Source organism: Salvelinus sp. IW2-2015, linkage group LG16 (genome assembly GCF_002910315.2).
Source record: "Salvelinus sp. IW2-2015 linkage group LG16, ASM291031v2, whole genome shotgun sequence".
NCBI classification, from domain to species: domain Eukaryota; kingdom Metazoa; phylum Chordata; class Actinopteri; order Salmoniformes; family Salmonidae; genus Salvelinus; species Salvelinus sp. IW2-2015.
Window position 1 is genome coordinate 41089909 of NC_036856.1, and position 21046 is coordinate 41110954.

The 21046-nt window shown below is 43.0% G+C and overlaps 1 protein-coding gene and 2 long non-coding RNA genes across 7 annotated transcripts in view; 1 reads left to right on the forward strand and 2 right to left on the reverse strand.

Annotated features, from left to right (window-relative positions):
* cp (ceruloplasmin) overlaps positions 1–19608 on the reverse strand; it is a 24045-nt gene extending 4437 nt beyond the window's left edge. Inside the window, 18 exon segments of the mRNA XM_070447688.1 lie at positions 3346–3347; positions 3523–3627; positions 4083–4182; positions 4185–4210; positions 5006–5145; positions 6033–6240; positions 6495–6707; positions 7117–7267; positions 7421–7635; positions 10707–10751; positions 10993–11133; positions 15710–15849; positions 16052–16217; positions 16728–16982; positions 17074–17430; positions 17929–18141; positions 18693–18937; positions 19418–19608. Of these exon segments, the coding sequence (XP_070303789.1) occupies positions 3346–3347; positions 3523–3627; positions 4083–4182; positions 4185–4210; positions 5006–5145; positions 6033–6240; positions 6495–6707; positions 7117–7267; positions 7421–7635; positions 10707–10751; positions 10993–11133; positions 15710–15849; positions 16052–16217; positions 16728–16982; positions 17074–17430; positions 17929–18141; positions 18693–18937; positions 19418–19575 (2880 nt within the window). The 5' untranslated portion in view covers positions 19576–19608.
* On the reverse strand, positions 4560–4999 carry LOC139028972 (uncharacterized). 2 transcript variants are annotated; one of them, XR_011481209.1, is made up of 3 exons: positions 4935–4999; positions 4865–4904; positions 4560–4770 (listed from the first exon to the last, which is right to left on the reverse strand). It is a non-coding gene; the product is annotated as an uncharacterized lncRNA (long non-coding RNA). The 2 variants fall into 2 exon arrangements; XR_011481208.1 differs by having other exon boundaries at positions 4865–4999.
* LOC139028973 (uncharacterized) lies at positions 5146–5993 on the forward strand. 4 transcript variants are annotated; one of them, XR_011481210.1, is made up of 5 exons: positions 5319–5393; positions 5446–5492; positions 5588–5645; positions 5714–5779; positions 5962–5993. It is a non-coding gene; the product is annotated as an uncharacterized lncRNA (long non-coding RNA). The 4 variants fall into 4 exon arrangements; XR_011481211.1 differs by having other exon boundaries at positions 5944–5986; XR_011481212.1 differs by lacking the exons at positions 5319–5393; positions 5446–5492 and adding an exon at positions 5146–5217 and having other exon boundaries at positions 5584–5645.
* Positions 19609–21046: the final 1438 nt, after the last annotated feature.

Genomic DNA, 21046 nt, shown 5'->3' on the forward strand with positions numbered 1-21046 from the left:
ACTGGAATTGTGATACAGTGAATTATAAGTGAAATAATCTGTCTGTAAACAATTGTTGGAAAAACTACTTGTCATGCACAAAGTAGATGTCCTAACCGACTTGCCAGAACTATAGTTTGTTAACGAGAAATTTGTGGAGTATTTCTATGGAAAACTTCCGATGGTGAGTGAAGCATGAAGTATTTGAATTTGAAGCTCGCCATATTGCTGAATCACTGAGGTGTAATAAGCAGTAGCGTGTATTCGTGGATGCCAAGGGAACTAATTAAACACATTTTTGTGTTTCATAATTTTCCTTCAATTTGCTAGAAGCTGAATATTTCTCATCACGTGTAGTCTTCCCGTGGCTAGCTAGCTAGCTAAAATTGTCCCGTTCCTAAGTTAGCCATGGATGGAGATAGGGATTTGAACTTGTGGTTTTACTTAATTCTCCGTACTGGTCAATGATTATAACGGTGATTCTGATCCAACCATGTATGAATACATTGTTCCCCTGGCCTGAGAGGATGGAAGTTCAATATGTAGTTAGATATAGTAGGCTAATGTTAACAAGCTGGCTCATTGTTGCCCATGAAAGGAAGTTAGGCTAGCGAGCAAGCTTTTTAGCCAGGTAGCCTACTAAAACTAAAAGCGTGTACTGTATGACAGTCATAGACCATTTTATCAACATGAGAGGAGGATGGCATTGGCATTTCTCTACAAGTAGGGTGAGTAAATGTATTTTCTACGCACACACACCRACCAGTGGAGGCTGCTGAGGGGAGAACGGCTCATAATAATGGCTGGAACAGAGCCAATGGAATGGAATCAAACACATGGAAACCATGGAAACCAGATGTTTGATACCATTCCACTGATTCCGCTCCAGCCTTTACCATGAGCCTGTCCTCCCCAATTAAGGTGCCATCAACCTCCTGTGACACACACACACACACAGAAATCAGAACTACTGAAAACGACATCATATTTAGCTTACGTTGATTGGACTAAATTGTTTTTGGTATCTTTTAGTTGTCACTGTATTAGACTACTCATAGGTGATTTGATCATGTTGAAATGGTGCTGGAATTAGTGGAGGCAGCTCCTGTTTACTTTGAGACTTGCGGTAAGTCTCTGTGGTTCTAAATCAATAGTTTTAGAAAAGGTRGGAAACATTAACTTGCCTGATCATGCTGTAGGTCATGTAGCTGTTTGTTACATGCAAAATACGCTTCGTGAACTTCACCGAACAGAGGTTAAGCTCCAGATTTGTGATGAAACAAAAGGTGTGGTTGAATTTATTCTGAACTAACAGGTTATAGAGCAAAAGCAATTATCACAACACATACAGTGCATTCGGAAAGTATTCAGACCTCTTGACTTTTTACACATTTTGTTACGTTACAGCCTTATTCTAAAATGGATGAAATAGTTTTTTCCCTTATCAATCTACACACAATACCTTTTAATTACAAAGCAAAAACTTTTTTTTTTTTTTTTTTCTTTTACAAATGTATTAAACTAAAAAACCTGAAATGTTACATTTACATAAGTATTCAGACCCTTTACTCAGTACTTTGTTGAAGATCCTTTAGCAGCGATTACAGCCTCAAGTCTTCTTGGGTATGACGCTACAAGCTTGGAACACCTGTATTTGGGGAGCTTCTCCCATTCTTCTCTGCAGAMCCRKTCAAYCTCTGTCAGGTTGGATCGGGAGCATCGCTGCACAGCTATTTTCAGGTCTCTCCAGAGATGTTKGATCGGGGTCCGGGCTCTGGCTGGGCTACTCAAGGGCATTCAGAGACATGTCCCGAAGCCACTCCTGCATTCTCTGGGCTGTGTGCTAAGGGTCGTTGTCCTGTTGGAAAGTGAACCTTCACCCCAGTCTGAGGTCCTGAATACTCTGGAGCAGGTTTTCATCAAGGATCTCTCTGTACTTTGCTTCGTTCATTTTTCCCTCGATCGTGACTAGTCTCCCAGTCCCTGCCGCTGAAAAACATCCCCACAGCATGATGCTGCCACCACCATGCTTCACCGTAAGGATGGTGCCAGGTTTCCTCCAGACGTGATGCTTGGTTTTCAAGCAAAAGAGTTCAATCTTGGTTTCATCAGAACAGAGAATCTTGTTTCTCATGGTCTGAGAGTCTTTAGGTGCCTTTTGACAAACTCCAAGCAGGCTGTCATGTGCCTTTTACTGAGGAGTGGCTTCTGGCCATTTAAGAATGATGGAGGCCACTGTGTTCTTGGGGACCTTCAAAGCTGCAGAAATGTTTTGGTACCCTTCCCCAGATATGTGCCTCGACACAATCCTGTCTCGGCGCTCTACGGACAATTCCTTCCACCTCATGGCTTGGCTTTTGCTCTGACATGCACTGTCAACTGTGGGACCTTATATAGACAGGTGTGTGCCTTTCCAAATCATGTCCAATCAATTGAATTTACTACAGGTGGACTCCAATCAAGTTGTAGAAATGGAAACAGTGGATGCACCTGAGCTCAATTTCGAGTCTCATAGAAAAGGGTCTGAATACTTATTTAAATGTGTTTTTTCTGTTTTTATTGTTAATACATTTACAAACATATCTAAAAACCTGTTTTCGCTTTGTCATTATGGAGTATTGTGTGTAGATTGATGAGGATAAACATTAATTTAGTAAATTTTAGAATGAGGCTCCCGAGTAGCGCAGCAGTGTAAGGCACTTCATCTCAGTGCAAGAMGCGTTACTACAGTCCCTGGTTCAAATCCAGGCTGTATCACATCCGGCCGGGATTGGGAGTCCCATAGGGCAGCGCACAATTGGCCCAGCGTCGTCCGGGTTTGGCCCGGGGTAGTCCGCCATTGTAAATAAGAATTTGTTCTTAACTAACTTGCCTAGTTAAATTAAGGTTAAATACAAAATAAGGCTATAACGTAACAAAATGTGGAAAAAGGGAAGGGGTCTGAAATTTTTCAAAAGGCACCTTATGTTGTAATATGGCTTTTTGTTTTGACATGTTTTGGCTTCCCCAGTGATTTTACCCATGAACCACTACTGATAATAAGAACTGGAGACTGGATCCACGATGTCCGACCGTTGTTTTCAACAGTATCTATTCACTTTCAGCATACAACCGATTCTTCTATCCGGGTTGCATGCGATTTTAATGCGACCAACATCACATGCGCGCTAGCACTCAGTATGTGCAGCCGCGAGCAGCGAACGGTCGTCATGTCATCCAAAAACATGACATTTTTGATGAAAATATAAAATGATAATATCTTCGGCTGTAAGTGATTTGAAAAAAGATCGGCCTCGCGACAATTATTTGGATGTTTTGTTGCATAAAGGTGATGACTAATGTCTTATTAGGAATTTCAAGTCTGACTTCTCTATGGGCCGTCTATTGAAATTGTCTTTCTGGGCCGTGCGTCACGTTAAACTGCAATACCAGGTCAAAACTGTAGGAGCAGTCAAAACCGTGTTTTTAGACCGGAACCCTGGCCCCTGGGCTGAAATGGCACCAAAAAATAGTTAAAGATCATAGTTTGTGCTTCTCATTTACTTGTTGACGTCGACTGTGAGTAATAAGCTCCCACACTGCATGTCTCCTGTTTGTCTGTAGGCCCAGCTGTCTTGGGACATACCAATGTGTATGTCTGTGTTTCACCTGTAAGGGACAACTCTGCTTTAGAAACTAAACTCTCACTCACTACAAAGTTGTTATTCTGTAGAACAGGGTCATGAAATATGTATTAGTACCATAGTAATAAAAGATCAATGACACATATAGGTTTATTTTTGGCGATCAAAAGTACTTTCTGCTATTGAAATACTTCACTATCACAATAATTCACAAATACTGCAATGTCTAATAACACTAGCTGGTCAAATCCAATGGTCTATAACACTAGCTGGTCAAATCCAATGCTATAACATAAGCTGGTCAAAATCCAATGTCTATAACACTAGCTGGTCAAATCCAATGTCTAAACACTAGTGTCAACATCATGTCAAACATAGCTGGTCCACTATACCAAATTCGAAACTCGTCATCAATATAACTAGCTGCCACTCTGCATCATAGCTGGTCAATCAATGGATTATGTGAGCTGTTTATTTTACCTGGCTTAGTTTCTTTGACTTGTGGTACGTCTGTCTTCACCCCATGTGCGTGAATGAGTACCGTTCTTGTGCGCATGTTGAAGACTATAATTGACTTTGTCACCAAATGTCTGCATGGATCATAGGGCCTGGGGAACGAAAACAGAGGGTCATCAATCCAGGATTCATAACAGTCAGTTTTAATAATGAAAATAATGTCAAGTCATTGCTTGGTGGCTGGGAAGTAAAGTATGGCAATTAAATTCCATATATATGTACGTACCAAGCCTATTGTACCGCCAACCCTTTATACTACAACTTACCTGACCAAAAACCCTTTATACTAACTTACCCAGAACCAAACCCTTTATACTATACACTTACCAGAACAAAAACCTTTATACTACAACTTACCCAGAACAAAAACCCTTTATACTACAACTTACCCAGAACCAAAACCCTTTATACTACAACTTACCTAGAACCAAACCTTTTATAACTACAAATTACCCAGAACCAAAACCCTTTATACTACAACTTACCCAGAACCAAAACCCTTTATACACAACTTACCTAGAACCAAACCCTTTATACTACAACTTACCAGAACCAAACCTTTATACTACAACTTACCCAGAACCAAAACCCTTTATACTACAACTTACCTAGAACCAAAACCCTTTATACTACAACTTACCCGAACCAAACCCTTTATACTACAACATACCAGAACCAAAACCCTTTATACTACAACATACCCAGAACAAAACCCTTAAATACTACAACTTACCCAGAACCAAAACCCTTTATACTACAACTTACCCAGAACCAAAACCCTTTATACTACAATACCCAGAACAAAACCCTTTATACTACAACTTACCCAGAACCAAACCCTTTATACTACAACTTACCCAGAACAAACCCTTTATACTACAACTTACCCAGGATCCCCAGGTGTTGCATGTCTGCAGATCTCTCCTTCTGTTTGGTGAATTTATTGTTGGTGAACTCCCTGTACACAACTTTCTTGTATATGGAGCCGATGAACTTACCCTGTTTATCAATGAAATCATTTCCTGGACTGGAGACAAAGAAAACATACTGATGTATTGTAGATCCATGTCTCAAACATGGAACAGGAATGTTTTCTATGGTTAATGGTAATGGCTGGGTTAGGTTAGGTGGAGCTGGGGTTAGGGTTAGGGTTGAGCTGGGTAGGGTTAGGGTTAGGGTTAGCTGGGTTAGGGTTGAGCTGGGGTTAGGGTTGACGCTGGGGTGTAGACATGAAGCTAGGGTTATGGCTGGGGTTAGGGTTGAGCTGGGGTTAGGGTTATGGCTGGGGTTAGGGTTGAGCTGGGGTTAGGGTTGAGCTGGGGTGTAGACATGAAGCTAGGGTTATGGCTGGGGTTAGGGTTGAGCTGGGGTTGGGTTGAGCTGGGTTAGGGTTAGCTGGGGTTAGGGTTGAGCTGGGGTTAGGTTGAGCTGGGGTTAGGGTTGAGCATGGGGTGTAGACATGAAGCTAGGGTTATGGCTGGGGTTAGGGTTAGGGTTGAGCTGGGGTTAGGGTTGAGCTGGGGTAGGGTTGAGCTGGGGTTAGGGTTGAGCTGGGGTTAGGGTTGAGCTGGGGTTTAGGGTTGAGCTGGGGTTAGGGTTGAGCTGGGGTGTAGACATGAAGCTACGGTTATGGCTGGGGTTAGGGTTGAGCTGGGGTTTGGGTGAGCGGGGATGTGGACATGAAGCTAGGGTTATGGCTGGGGTTAGGGTTATAGCTGGGGTTAGGGTTGAGCCGGGGATGTGGACATGAAGCTAGGGTTATGGCTGGGTTAGGGTTGAGCTGGGGCTATGGTTATAGCTGGGTTAGGGTTATGGCTGGGGTTAGGGTTGAGCTGGGGTGTAGACATGAAGCTAGGGTTATGGCTGGGGCTATGGTTATAGCTGGGGTTAGGGTTGAAGCTACGGTTAGATTACCTCTGTATGAGGCCATGGTACATCTCCTGCTCCCAGGTCCGGTTGGGGGAGTAGTCCCAGTCTATCTCAATGGCAGCAATGTAGTAGGTCTTAGAGTGGAGCATGATCTCTGACTGCCTGTTGAACATACTACACTTCTGCACGGTGTAGTTGGCCCTCATACCTCCCTGGTAATGGTCCGTCGTCCTGCACACCACCTCAAACTGACCTGGAGGGGGGAAACAAATGCATTGTCTATCATTATAATTCGTTGTAATTGATTTTCAATTAGAACGGAAGTAAAGATTTACGATTCTGTCTTTCCGTCTGCCCCTCCATCCATCCATCCATCCATCCATCTCTCCTTTAGCCCTTCCAACCCTCCGCCCATCCGTCCATCCCTCCATTCATCCATCCGTCCATCCACTCATCCATCCTTCCATTCATTCCTCCATGCATCCCTCCATCCATAATGTGTCCTACCCATGCTGTCTGGCTCCATCATGACAGTGTGGGAGATGTGAGGGAACACATTCATGACGTCTCTGCGTGTCTCTCTGTAGATGAACCTGTTCCCTTCAAAGTATAGGCCGTGAATATCAGCCTCAGAGCCCAGGCCAGACAGGTGCCAAGACACCTTGTCCCCCTTACACATGGTCAGTCCTGGAAGGTTCCCATACATGTAGCCATTGATCGCTGTGGGAACAGGAAATGGAAAAGTGAGTGCCCTACAGAAGACCAGCGAGAGGTTGAAACGTGTTAGGTTGTTGGTAACTGCTCTGTGTTTTGGTGTTTACATTTTTTTTTTTTATCCGTAGGGAAATCCCATTACAATATAGGCTTTTTGAAAGTAACTGAGAAGGAATGAGTTTAATTACAACTTTGCCAAAGATGTACATGTTTTGTAGCTGAATTAGCATCACAGTTTAACACGTTTCCATGATAGATCAGTGTTCTAAGGCTATGTTTACACAAGCAGCCCAATTCTGATCTATTTCCACTAATTTGGTCTTTTGACCAATCAGACCAATCAGCTATTTTTGCAAATAGTTGGGTAAAAGACCAGAACTGGGCTGCGTGTGTAAACACAGCCTAAAAGACTCACAGTGCATTTTGTTAGATTCCTGGAAGTCCTCGTCCTCCTTGTTGACAGTTTTAGGAGCCTTGGTAAACTGGTTAATGTTGTCATCCAGAAACCAGCTCAGGTTCTCATCAAACACTGTAGCCAGCATGTGGAACTCCTTGTTCACGTTTTTCTGAAATGGGAAATAAACGTGAAAATAATGGATGTGAGTGCTCTGTCTGTATTTGACCTTTTTAATGCCAAGTCAGCTGATGAACACATTCCAGATTCAATATTTCAACACACTGACAATAAAGGTATTCATCCAATTCCATTTTGTTTTTACCTGTTTCCCTTTTTTGAGGGTCTTTTTTTTGCAGACCAGGAGGGGTCCAACAAGGCCGGAGCTGGTGTCTTTGACAGGGTCCACGGCTGAGTAGTAGAAGTATGTAATGCAGTCTGCATCGTCCACCACCGGCCCGCCCCCCTTAGGGACCACCCACTCATAGGTGTGGGTGGTGCCTGGTTTGACCAGCGCTGCCGGGGGAGGGGTTACAGTTCCTGGAGGGTAGGGGGTGGAGGTCAATAAGATAAAGATTCCATGGCTTGGCGATTAGTTGAATAAACGGTCTGTGTTATGGCAAAAACAAAAGGACCAGGATTAGAGCTATACCAGCAAACATGCCCACATTGGCACCACGTGGGCCCAATGCGGGCTAAAATATCGGCCCCATGTAGGCTGTCTACATTGGGCCGATGCGCCTTTGCTATTTTAATATAAATGTTTTTATAATATTTATTACAATTTAATTCAATGCATAAATGTCCTAATTTTCAAGCCTTCAAGGTGTTTAGGGAACGTGTTATATTGTATCAGAAAGACAACCAAATCTATCACGCATATACACTGCATATACTGCACATACACATATACATTCCTAATATTGAGTTGCACCCTCTTTTMCCCTCAGAACAGCCTCAATTCGCCAGGTTATGGAATCTACAAGGTGTCGAAAGCATTCCACAGGGATGCTGGCCCATGTTGACTCCAACAGTTGTGTCAAGTTGGCTGGAGGTCCTTTGAGTGGTTGACCATTCTTGATACACATGGGAAACTGTTGAGCTTTTAAAACCCCACAGCGTTGCAGTTCTTGACAGACTCAAATCGTGTGTGCCTGGCACCTACTGTACTACCATACCCCGTTCAAAGGCACTTCAATATTTTGTCTTTCCTATTCACCCTATGAATGGCACACATACACAATCCATGCCTCAATTGTCTCAAGGCTTAWAAATCTTTCTTTAACCTGTCTCCTCCCCCTTCATCTACACRGATTGAAGTGGATTTAACAAGTGACATCAATAAGGGATCATAGCGTTCACCTGGATTCACCTGGTCAGTCTATGTCATGGAAAGAGCAGGTGTTCCTAATGTTTTGTACACCTTATTATTTTTTTTACAAGATGTGACATGCACTTATTTAAAGGGGCAATCAACAGTTGAAACAATAACAAAGCGGAACAATAGTAAATCCAAGGGACGGGGCTGGAGAAATGTAAACATTCTCAAATTCGTGGACAGAGCTATGAATTCAAGGACTGACCATCCATGACATCAYAATGATAGTTTTTACCATGTTTTGAGGCTATACAGTGTTTGTTTATATTTACTTTGTTTACAAACAAAGGAGTAAAACAATCRTATGTTTTGGGTTCTGATAGGGTACGACAGTTGAACTGAGATCATTATAAGTTATATTCTTGAAGAATCAATGACTACATATAGTAGCATTCATTTATAAGTCTAAACATTGATGTAGTAACTGCAGATTGCCCCTTTAGGAACTTTTTAAAGACTTCATCATTGACAGTGTACATGATCAAAAAACATTGGCCATCACACAACAGAACACAGACACTCAGTAAAAAATGTGAGATTGTGAGAACTGTGTGCAAACCACACCCCAAAATATTCTAATGAGCCCCCGCCTTTAGCTGGACTTGGTGTGGGCTAGCCCCTATTGGGCTGATGTGGGCTAGCACGTGCTGGGCTTGGTGTGGGCTAGCCTGGGGTGGGCTTGGTGTGGGCTAGCCCCTATTGGGCTGGTGTGGGCTAGCACGTGCTGGGCTTGGTGTGGGCTAGCGCGTGCTGGGCTTGGTGTGGGCTAGCCTGGGCTGGACCTGGTGTGGGCTAGCCCGTGCTGGGCTTGGTGTGGGCTGGGCTTGGTGTGGGCTAGCATGTGCTGGGCTTGGTATGGGCTAGCCTGTGCTGTGCCTGGTGTGGGATTGGTGTAAGCTAGCCTGTTGGGCTTGGTGTGGGCTAGCCCATGCCCATCTTGCCCACCAAATAGCCACATGGGGCCAATAGGGTCATGTTTTCTGGGTATCTTTCTCTGATACTGCTCTTCTCTGTGTCACGGAGGCTCTCCGCGCTGCCAAAGCTGACTCTCTATCCTCTGTTCTCATCCTCCTAGATCTATCTGCTGCCTTCAACACCGTGAACCATCAGAGCTTCCTCTCCTCGGGGACTTGGGCGTCTCAGGCTCTAAACACTCTTGYATTGCATCCTACTTGGCAGACCTCTCCTAGCAGATGACGTGGAGAGGATCTGTGTCTGCACCACGTACTCTCACGTGTGGTATTCCCCAGGGCTCGGTTCTAGGCCCACTCCTATTCACTCTATACACCAAGTAACTCAGCCCTATCATATCTTGACATGGTGAGGATTACCTTTCGTGAACTAACGCTTTACTTTTTAGTTTTCCGTCTTACTTGCTCGGACTTTGCTGATATCGACTTTATTGAGGAAAAATGTCCCTACTATGACAGTGATATGTGGTTGTCCAACCCAGCTACAGTATCTTAAGATGACTGCACTTACTGTACGTCACTCTGGATAAGAGTGTCTGCTAAATGACTAACATGTAAATGTAAAATAGGCCTAGAGTCCTAATAGGTTCTGTGCTTATTCTGGGCAGATGTAAATGTTGTGTGTACACTGCCACCAGGGCTCAGTAACTAACCAGCCACTACTGTAGCTAATGTCCTAGGTTCCACTGTCAGACCACTGAATATAGACTTTTAGACTTTACACTGTGGAATAACTAGCATCACTACCTAGCAAGAGCAAATTAAGTGACATTGTTTAGTTTTATTTGGACTGAGTTTGGTAAGAGAAAGATCCTGGTGACCAAACATTAAAACATTCCTGGCCGGCTGGCCGGGTCCCCACCTCTTCCTCAGTGTGGCTAAACACCTGCAGGAACTGGATACCAGGGTTTGGGGTCAATTCTATTTAAATTCCATTCAATTCAGAGAGTAAGGGCTCGATTCAATCRGTAGTGCTGAAGATCCGTGCTGTAGCATAATTTCCATTTAAAGGTCATTTTTCGATTGAGCTGACATATGCAGCGTTTACAATGAATGCAGTCTCCGCGAACGATGGCACACTGCCATTAAATTTCTATCACGCTGTAGCGCCGATCATTAGTGCTACGGATTGAATCGGGCCCATTTTTGAAAAGCATTAAATAAAATTGGAATTCCAATTGACTGGCATTGAAATGGAATTGACCCCAACCTTGCCCGATACTGTAGTTCTGTAAGAAATAGGCATAAATGAGCATACTTACTCGTCTCCTTCTTGATTTCTCTGAGTTTTTTGGCAGTGTAGGATTCTGTGAAAGCATTAAGAGCGTTAATTGATGATATGAGACATTATCACTGAAAGGAAACTTTTTAACTACAAAAAGAATGTTAACGGTGTTGTCTTGAAAAGGACAACCTCACACTCTAGGAGCTCAGATGCAATAATTTAATACCCTTAATATCCAATGTTTCAACAGACAAGCTGTCTTCATCAGGGTGTTGACTTAACGTGCAATAAATAATCATCACTCATGTGTTACTACTTCTAACCTTCCAGTTCGTTATAGTAGAGAGTCCCTGACTGCTCGACGCTGTACTGCACTCCATGTGGCTGCATGGAGAAAGGACGGCTGGCCTTGTTCTGAAACACCACCTTGATGGTGTCTTCCTCCTCAGCCCTGATCACAGGACCTGCAACACACACGGAAGCCATTCAATCATTAATACATTTATAGAAACATGCAATTTAGCAGACGCTTTTATRCAAAGTAACAAAAAGTATGCATGCATKTTTWWTTTTTTTTACMTTTGGGTGGTCCCGGGTATCGATCCCACTATCCAGGTGTTGCCGTGATGTACCATGTATTATAAACTGGGTGGTTCGAGCCTTAAATGCTGATTAGCTGACAGCCGTGGTATATCGGACTGTATACGGGTATGACAAAACAGTTATTTTTTACTGCTCTAATTACGTCGGTAACCCGTTTTATAATAGCAATAAGGCACCTCGGAGGTTTGTGGTATATGGCCAATATACCACAGCTAAGGGCTGTATCCAGGCACTCTGCGTTGCGTCGTGCTGAGAACAGCCCACAGCTCTGGTATATTTGCCATGTACCACAAATCTCWGAGGTGCCATTGCTTAAATCTACAGAGGACCCACTACAAGACTAGGGGGATAGGTCTCCTACTCCCGGAGCAACAGAATCAACCTGCAGTATGAATGAACTACAGTGACTAGTGAAAGTCTACACATCCATTGCATAGTCGTCACATTTTAAAATGACCTCTAAAAAGGGATTCAATTGGATTTACAGAGTTAGAGGCATAAATATCATGGCCCCCAAAAATGCTAACCACCCATGTTATTGGTGAGAGGTTAGCATGTTTTCGGGGTATGATCTTTGTGCCTCTGTAACTTTCTCTCTCATCATTATTCATGATTAATTCATGATTAGCTGTAGTCAGGGAGGCATCCACATTAGTGTGAAAGCGTTCAGAAACATATTCTGTTCTTATTTACAATAAAAAGTGACTCCAAAATGACACAATTCATTATTACCCATTTATTTCTATTTGTATTTATTGTATTGAACTTTTATTTAACGAGGCAAGTCAGTTAAGAACAAATTCTTATTTACAATGACGGCCGACCAAAAGGCAAAAGGCCTCCTGCGGGGACGGTGGCCTGGGATTTAAACATTTAAAAAATACAATATATACGGTATATAGGACAAACACACATCACAACAAGAGAGACAACACAACACTACCTAAAGAGAGACCTAAAGACAACAAAATAGCAAGGCAGCAACACATGACAACATAGCATGGTAGCAACACAACATGACAACAACATGGTAGCAACACAACATGGCAGCAGCACAACATGGTAGCAACACAACATGGCAGCAGCACAGAACAGGGTACAAACATTGTTGGGCACAGAGAACAGCACAAAGGGCAAGAAAGTAGAGACAGCAATACATCACATAAAGCAGACACAACTGTCAGTAAGAGTGTCCATGATTGAGTCTTTGAATGAAGAGATTGAGATAAAACCATCCATTTGAGTGTTTGTTGCAGGTCGTTCCAGTCGCTAGCTGCAGCGAACTGAAAAGACGAGCGACCCAGGGATGTGTGTGCTTTGGGGACTTTTAACAGAATGTGACTGGCAGAACGGGTGTTGTATGTGGAGGATGAGGGCTGCYGTAGATATCTCAGATAGGGMGGAGTGAGGCCTWAGAGGGTTTTATAAATAAGCATCAACCAGTGGGTCTTGRGACGGSTARACAGAGATGACCKGTTTACAGAYGAGTATAGAGTGCAGTGATGTGTCCTATTAGGAGCATTGGTGGCAAATCTGATGGCCAAATGGTAAAGAACATCTAGCCGCTCGAGAGCACTGTTARCTGCGATCTATAAATTACTTATATCTAGCATGGGTAGGATGGTCATCTGAATCAGGGTTAGTTTGGCTGCTGCGGTGAAAGAGGAGCGATTACGATAGTGGAAACCAAGTCTAGATTTAACTTTAGCCTGCAGCTTTGATATGTGCTGAGTGAAGGACAGTGCACCGCCTAGCCTTACTCCCAAGTACTTGTATGAGGTGACTACCTCAAGCTCTAAACCCTCAGAGGCAGTAATCACACCTGTGGGGAGAGGGGCATTCTCCACCTTTGTTTTGGAGGTGTTTAGAGCAAGGTTAATGGCAGAGAAAGCTTGTTGGACACTAAGAAAGCTTTGTTGTAGAGCGTTTAACACAAAATACAGGTAGGGCACAACATAACCCAAAGCACAACCAAAACAAACTGCAAATTCATCCAACAAGTTTGTAGAATCACATGCTTGATGTGTATTTTGTCATTGCGTGCTAGGAATATGGGACCAAATACAACATTTTTGACTACTAGTGAATTTGTCCGAATAGTAATGACACCTGCAAATGGGGGGACATAAAGTGCTTTAATTTCTAAAGAGCAAAAAAAGATATGTAAGAAAATACTCTGAAGTTAAAGGAGTGTCCATTGTTTTCATCAAAATTGTTCAAGCTCAATACATTCGGTTGGGAATTATTYATGGACAGAAATATTCAAACCTTGTCTGTAATTCTCAAGCAAATTTAAGTCAGGACTGAGACCACTCAGGAACACTCAACAAGAGCATAATAATTGATTGGACTAAATTGTTTTTGGTATCTTTAAGTTTGTTTTCAGTGTATTAAACGAAGCATATATAGCCTTGTTGATTTGATGATGTTTAAGTGTAAATGGTGCTGAAATTGTGGGGCTACTGTTGTCTTTGACTTGTGGTAACTCTGAGGTTGTAAATCAGTAGTTGTTCAGTAAACTGTCGCAAACATTAACTTGTTTAACCACGCTGCAGGTCATATAACTGTTTGTTACATGCAATATTTGCTTTGTGGACTTCACCGGACAGATGTTGCTCTCCGGTTTTGTGATGAAACAAACGTATGTGGAGTTGAATTGATTCTGCCACCGTGTGACTGTTGTCTTTTTGTTGTCACGGCCTTATTGTATATCACGGTGGCGTGTGAATTGAATGGGTTGTAGAGCAAATATCACAACAGGTTTAATATGGCATTTTTACTGGCTTGGCTTGGCTTCCTCAGTGATTTTACCCACGCACCGCTACTGCCGATTGGAAAGCCATTCTGGTGTGTCTTTGGCATAAAAATTGGTGTAATTGTCCCTGGGCTTTGCTCCTTTCATATTTCTTCTGATCCTGACAAACTCCCCAGTCCCTGCAAATGACAAGCATACCCATAACATGATGCTGCCACCACAATACTTGAAAATACAGAGGGTTTTACTCTGTTGTATTGGATTTGACCCAATCTCGTCTTTAATTTATGCCAAAACGTGGATGTCTTTGCCATGTTGTCTTGCAGTACTACTTAACGGCCTTGTTGCACACAGAATGGATGATTTGGAGTGGATGTTTTAACACAGGCTTGTGGCATTATCATGTTATGGGTATGCTTGTCACCAGCAGGGGAGTTTGTTAGGATAAAAATAAATATGAAAGGAGCAAAGCCCAGGTAAAAAGTTAAAACCCGCCTCAGTCTTTTGATTTTGAAAAAAATCWATGAATATATGTTTCCCTAAGAGTTTGTCGAACATTATTCTAAATTATTCACAGACGTAATGGCTGTCAACAGTGCTTCCACCAAGTATTAACTCAGGGGTGTGAAGACATCAAATAAAATGTTATTTGTCACATGCTTGGTGAACAACCGGTATAGACTAACAGTGAAATGCTTACTTACGTGCCCTTTCCCAACAATACAGAGAGGAAGAAAATAGAAAAAGAATAGAAAAGTAATAACTCGTAATAATAAATAKACAATGAGTATAACTTGGCTCTATACATGGGGTACCAGTACAGAGTCGAAGTGCAGGGGTACGAGGTGATTGAGGTAGATACTGTATGTACATATAACTAGGAGTAAAGTGACAGATGATAAACAGTAGCAGCAGCAGATGTGATGAGTCAAAAAAGTTAGTGCAAAAACAGTCAATGCAGATCGTCTGGTTAGCTATTTGGTATGGTTAACTATTTAACTAACTATTTAGCAGGCTTATGGCTTGGGGTTTGAAGCTGTTCTGGGTCCTGTTGGTCCTGCATTGGTACCACTTGCCGTGCGGTTGCAGAGAGAACAGTATGACTTGGGTGGCAGGAGTATTTGACAATTTTTAGGGCTTTTCCTTTGACACCGCCTGGTATAGAAGTCCTGGATGGCAGGGAGCTTGGCCCCAGTGATGTACTGGGCCGTACGCACTACCCTCTGTAGCGCCTTGCCAAGCAGTRACCATACCAAGCGGTGATGCAGCCAGTCAAYATGCTCTCAACGGTGCAGCTGTATAACMTTTTGAGGATCTGAGGGCCCATTCTCAATCTTTTCAGCTTCCTGAGGGAAAAGAGGTGTTGTCGTWCCCTCTTCARGACWGTGTTTGTGTGTGTGGAKCATAATAGATCCTTAGTGATTTCGACACTGAGGAACTTGAAGCTCTCGACCCGCTCCACTACAGCCCGTCGATTTGAATGATCAATCAATCAATACATCCTATTTTGTATATTTTTACTAATTTGAACAGTTTTATATCATTTTTTCTTTCACTTTGAAAATGTGGAGTAGGTTGTGTAGATCGATAGGGAAAAAATAGAATGTAATCCCTTTTTTAGATTTAATTTCAAGGCAGCATAATGTGAAGACAAGGGGTGCAAGGGGTGTGTAGTACATTACCCAGAATCCCTAGGTGCAACTCCTCAGGTGTTCTCTCCTTTTGCACGGTGAAGGTTTTGTCTGTGTACTCCTTGTACTGGACCTTTTTATATTTCCCCCCAATACGATCGTTACCTCTCTGGAAGAACGTCTCTGAATCACTGAGGACGTTCAGGAGGGACAAAGAACACGGTAACAGTCAGATCAGCACCAATACAAGACCAGAAWACAACCCCCTCAGTCCCTTTCTATATTTTTTGGACCAGGTTTAAATTGGTAATGGGCAATAGTTACACACTCAAAAATCCCTTTTCAARTCAAAACAAGTGCGCCCAAACCACAGACGACAGCGATGTTACTGACCCGTCTGTGTTCAGAGGTTTCCCTGTGCCGTGGTTGACCTGTGAGGGGGCGTAGTCCCACAGCACCTCCTCGGCAGCGATGAAGTACTCCCTCACCTCCCCGCTGGGCCGCGGCTTGTGGACGGCGGGGAAACACTTCTTTACCTCAAAGAGGGCCTGCATGCCCGCTGAGGTGAGGAAATCAGAGGAAGACAATSACTTTATCCCATTGGACACAGACGTCWYMTTMWSYTRTASWTTTGATTMASWTSWKKKKWAAKMMMAAWRKWMTSWMWYAWRWWKSYWWYAAWWTRYYSWMYWSAWWGYATWTWSSTTWAKASTMYGGWYKWMWWWGSAWATRCKWTRASWRTMKSMKYRTMWWTMSWWWMRRYAWKWYWRMTSRWKYRWGWYTTGWTTSWWSKYYTWWMMTSRKAYRYGMYTMMWWRKWWKKSMTTMYRMCRMYSRYYYAWMMTWCACTCTGTGACATGTCTTGTAACTTGTTGGGGAGTTGTTGTACTACCCTCTGATTGGCTGTCTATCTGAGCCCTAAGAATCTCGGAGTAGGTGATTCATTTTAACCTTCTAGATCGTTATTACTAATAGCATATGGCACGGGAACACCTGCTCCTACAATGGATCAGCAGCCTCTTCTCTGAGATGCTTTTTTGGATACAGTCCCTGGCTTGTAAAATACATACCCATCAGGTGGTCGTTGACCTGGCAGCTCAGCAGCCAGTGACCAGGGTTGTCAGCGGTCATCTCCACATTGGTGAACGTGGCTGGGAATAAGCTGACCGCGTCTGTGTGGTGACCAAGGTTGGTCAGGATCTGGCCATGGAAGAACACTGAATGGACGTCCACCTCGTTGCCCATGCCGATCAGGTGCCAGTGGATCTTGTTTCCGACACACATGCTCAGATCAGGCAGGTTGCCGTACACAAAGCCATTGATCGCTGCAAAACAGTGGACACACTGTGTTAGTGGCCTATGATTGTGTGTGTGTGTGTGTGTGTGTATTAGTGTTATTTACGGTAATAATCTCACAGTGCATCAGGTTGCTCTCCTGGAAGGCTTCGTCATCTTTGTCTACTTTAGTTGATGGCTGTTGTGGGCTATTGGCTCCTGTTGATGGCTGTTGTGGGCTATTGGCTGCTGTTGATGGCTGTTGTGGGCTATTGGCTGCTGTTGATGGCTGTTGTGGGCTATTGGCTCCTGTTGATGGCTGTTGTGGGCTATTGGCTGCTGTTGATGGCTGTTGGGGGCTATTGGCTGCTGTTGATGGCTGAGTGCAGTAGGTCTTGATGTTGTCATCCAGGTACCAGCTCATGTTCTCGTCCGACACAGTGAACATCAGGACGTACGAGTAGTCTGCTGCCTTGTCACCATAGACATCCAGGGTACCTGCGCATCTCAGAAATAAACATCCATGTACATGAAAACATACTATGGCTTTTATGACACAGGGAGATGGTGTGTGTACTCTCTTCTGTAATCTCAGGATCTCTGTTCCTCCTTAATCGCCACAATGACTATAATAAGACTATACATAAAACTCAAACAGTTTATTTTTTAAATTTTTGTATTTTTATTTAACCTTTATTTTAACTAGGCAAGTCAGTTAAGAACAAATTCTTATTTACAATGACGGCCTACACCAGCCAAACCCGGACGACGCTGGGCCAATTCTGCGCCGCCCTATGCGACTTCCAATCACGGCCGGTTGTGATAAAGCCTGGAATCGAACTAGGGTGTCTGTAGTGACGCCTCCAGCACTGAGATACAGTGCCATAGATTGCTGCGCCACCCGGGGGCTCCAGTGGTGCAACATGTTGTTGCTCAAAACCAGATCAGACCTACTGTACATAACCAGCGTTTAGGTGCCCGATAAGAAGCCTGTACCTTTTTTACAGATGATGAGGGGTCCTACAAGTCCTGAGGCGATGTCTTGGGGTGCGTGGAGGTGGGAGTGATAGGCGCGTGCCAGGCAGTTGGTGTCCTCCTTGGTGGGGGCGTGGGTGTCGCTCAGGACCCACACGTAAGTGTAGCTCTTCCCAGGATCCACCCGGTCGTCATGTTTCTCCGCATCCGTCGTCTCGTCCGGGTACAGAGCACCTGGCAATATGGGAGTTATCTGGATCAGTGACTGACTTCAATTTGTCTTGGGGGGGATTTTGACACTTTATTGAGATAGTATGTAAATATGGTGGGGATACAGGCAGGTGGGAAAAGTGGACGCAGGGATTGAACCCCGGTCCTTATCATCTGACTTGTGCCAGGAGTATTACCCACCCCACTCCACTCACTACAGTCATAGGATTCACATTAGAGGGTGTCACTCCACTCACTACAGTCATAGGATTCACATTAGAGGGTGTCACTCCACTCTCTACAGTCATAGGATTCACATTAGAGGGTGTCACTCCACTCTCTACAGTCATAGGATTCACATTAGAGGGTGTCACTCCACTCTCTACATTCATAGGATTCACATTCCATAATCTACAGACGGCTCCACACTCCATAATTAAAAGGGCAACACAATCCATAATCTCTGTTGCCTGCTGTTATGGCAAATGTCCATTTGTCTTGGAGGTTGCGTTGGTAATTATAGGATATTCTTTCCTCTATTCTACTATTCTAGACATCTATCCACGTCCACTCACCCTCACTGGTCTTGTTGTACATGATTCCATGGGAGTGGATGGAGTAGGCCCTACTGGCCATGTTCTTCAGATGGACCTTGATCACGTCCCCTTCCTCAGCCGACATCACAGGGCCCAGGAAGCCCAGCCACTTGGGCTTGGTTATCTCCTTTATGTAGGTGGCGTCAGTGTACTGCAGGTAAACTGCTTTCTTGTACACGCTGCCGATCCGCTGGGGCCCGCGCACCAGGAACGTAGCAGCGTGTCTGTAGTGGAGTGGAGGGGGTTAGGAGAAGAGACATAATGGATATTTATACACACACAGGGACTATTGAATGGATTCATTGCAAAAAAAAAGTCTACATAGTATACAATCTATATTAGTTTTAAAAATATATCTAAATAATAATCTAAATATTCTTTCACTTTTGACAGTATTTTGCGAAGATCGATGACAAAAAAAATAAAAAAAATAAATCAGTTTTAATCTCACTTTGTCACACAACAAAATGTGGAACGAGTCAAGAGGTGTGAATACTTAGTGAAGGCACTGTATACTGTAGATTTCACTGTAGTATAGCATACAGGATATACTGTGTTCAACTAATTCCAATAACACTCCTATCATAACTTCCCAAAACTTCTACATATACAGTCTGTGTGTGTGTATATATATATATATATATATAATGATATTTTATTACTTCTTCATGACAGGTAAGTTACAGTTATACTGAATCACTCACTCATCTTCCTTCAGCAGTTTGTTGAGGATGATGTTTTTCCCAGTGGGAGCGTAATCCCACTGAATCTCCTGAATCCCGATAAAATATTCCCGTGTGATACAGAACACGGTGGTGAAGCAGCCCAGTAGAAGGAACAGGCTCGCTGTAGAACTCCCCATTTTGGCTCCAGACAGTCAGATGACTTTTGTACAGAACTCACAGCCTTTTATAGATACTGGGGTAACGGYTCCACACAGCCAATCACAAACGGGCAATGTGACCTCACGCAAACACACACAGATGCAGAATCTCCAGACCTCTGACCTTTGATCTGGAGAAGGCCATCACTTATTTTCCCCAAATGGTATGTAGTATCTTATGTCTATCTGACTGRTACAAACATGTACACACAAACACATTGGTTTAACTCTCCAAGTGGGGACCAAATAAACGTATTCTCATTCAAAATCCTATTTTCCCTAACCGAACCTTAACCCCAAACCCATAACCCTAAKCTGAACCCCTAATACTAATTCTAACCCTAAACCTAATCCCTGAGCCTAATATATTATTTTTTCCTTTTGGGGACTGGCAAAATGTCCWAATTTTTATTTATTTTCTTGTTTTTCTATCCCTGTGAGGACTATTAGAGCCCAAAAGGATAGTAAAGTTAGACAACACACACAAACACTGGCCACTGTGTACATAATTCTACCCATTGTTACTTTGTCTACCAAATCCACAAAGAGAGCTTTATTTCTGACAACAATGGCCAATCGCATCGTAGGACAATGAGTTGCTTCAGTCAATCACTGGTAAACAGACACTATTTACATAAGACCCAAAAGGACACAGAGCATGACGATGTGGTTTCCTAACTCGGAGCGAAAATCAACATGGTTTACGGGAATAGTCAAGGGAAATGTAGTATTCTTTCTAACAAAGATATCTACATATATTTTAGGATGTTGGGTATCCCTGGAAATAATTTTMTWAACATAGCTTGTCTCTTAGCACAACTTACKCCGGGGTATGAGGTAAATTGCGSCGGAGGARAGGGTGAGTTAAGCCGCCTACAAATTTCTGTACTAAATTCAATTTTACCACTTCCTTTTTATTTCCCAAACACAGTTCAACACAATCACAACAGCTGTTTTGTCTTTTAATAATTTGAAGCATKTTTTAACACAGGCTTAACACCTAACAAACACTATGTACTTTTTAAACACTTTTAACATAGGCCCTGTGGTTACCTCATATCACAGCAATAATGATTTGCGTTATGCCTGGCAAGAAAACACTTCAATTTGCTTAACTTGCCATTGGCTCAACCATTGGCTCAGCTTACCCCAAGGCAAACAATTTGACTATATTTGCCAACACAGGAACAAGGATGCACTTTCATGATAGGTTTAGGACCTCATATTGAAGGTTATAGAGACCCCAACTGATATATAGAACAATCTTAACATGATCTTCTTTGGTTTGGATAGAAGCATCATGAAACCTTTAACACAATAAATTAATTTGACTTGGTGAAAAAAAAAATTCTGGACCTTACTTGCTTACAACTTTTTCCCATGTGGCTTCTTCCTTCACAGACGCCATGAAATGAAGACCTCTTCCTAAATATTTGGTCACGTGATTCAT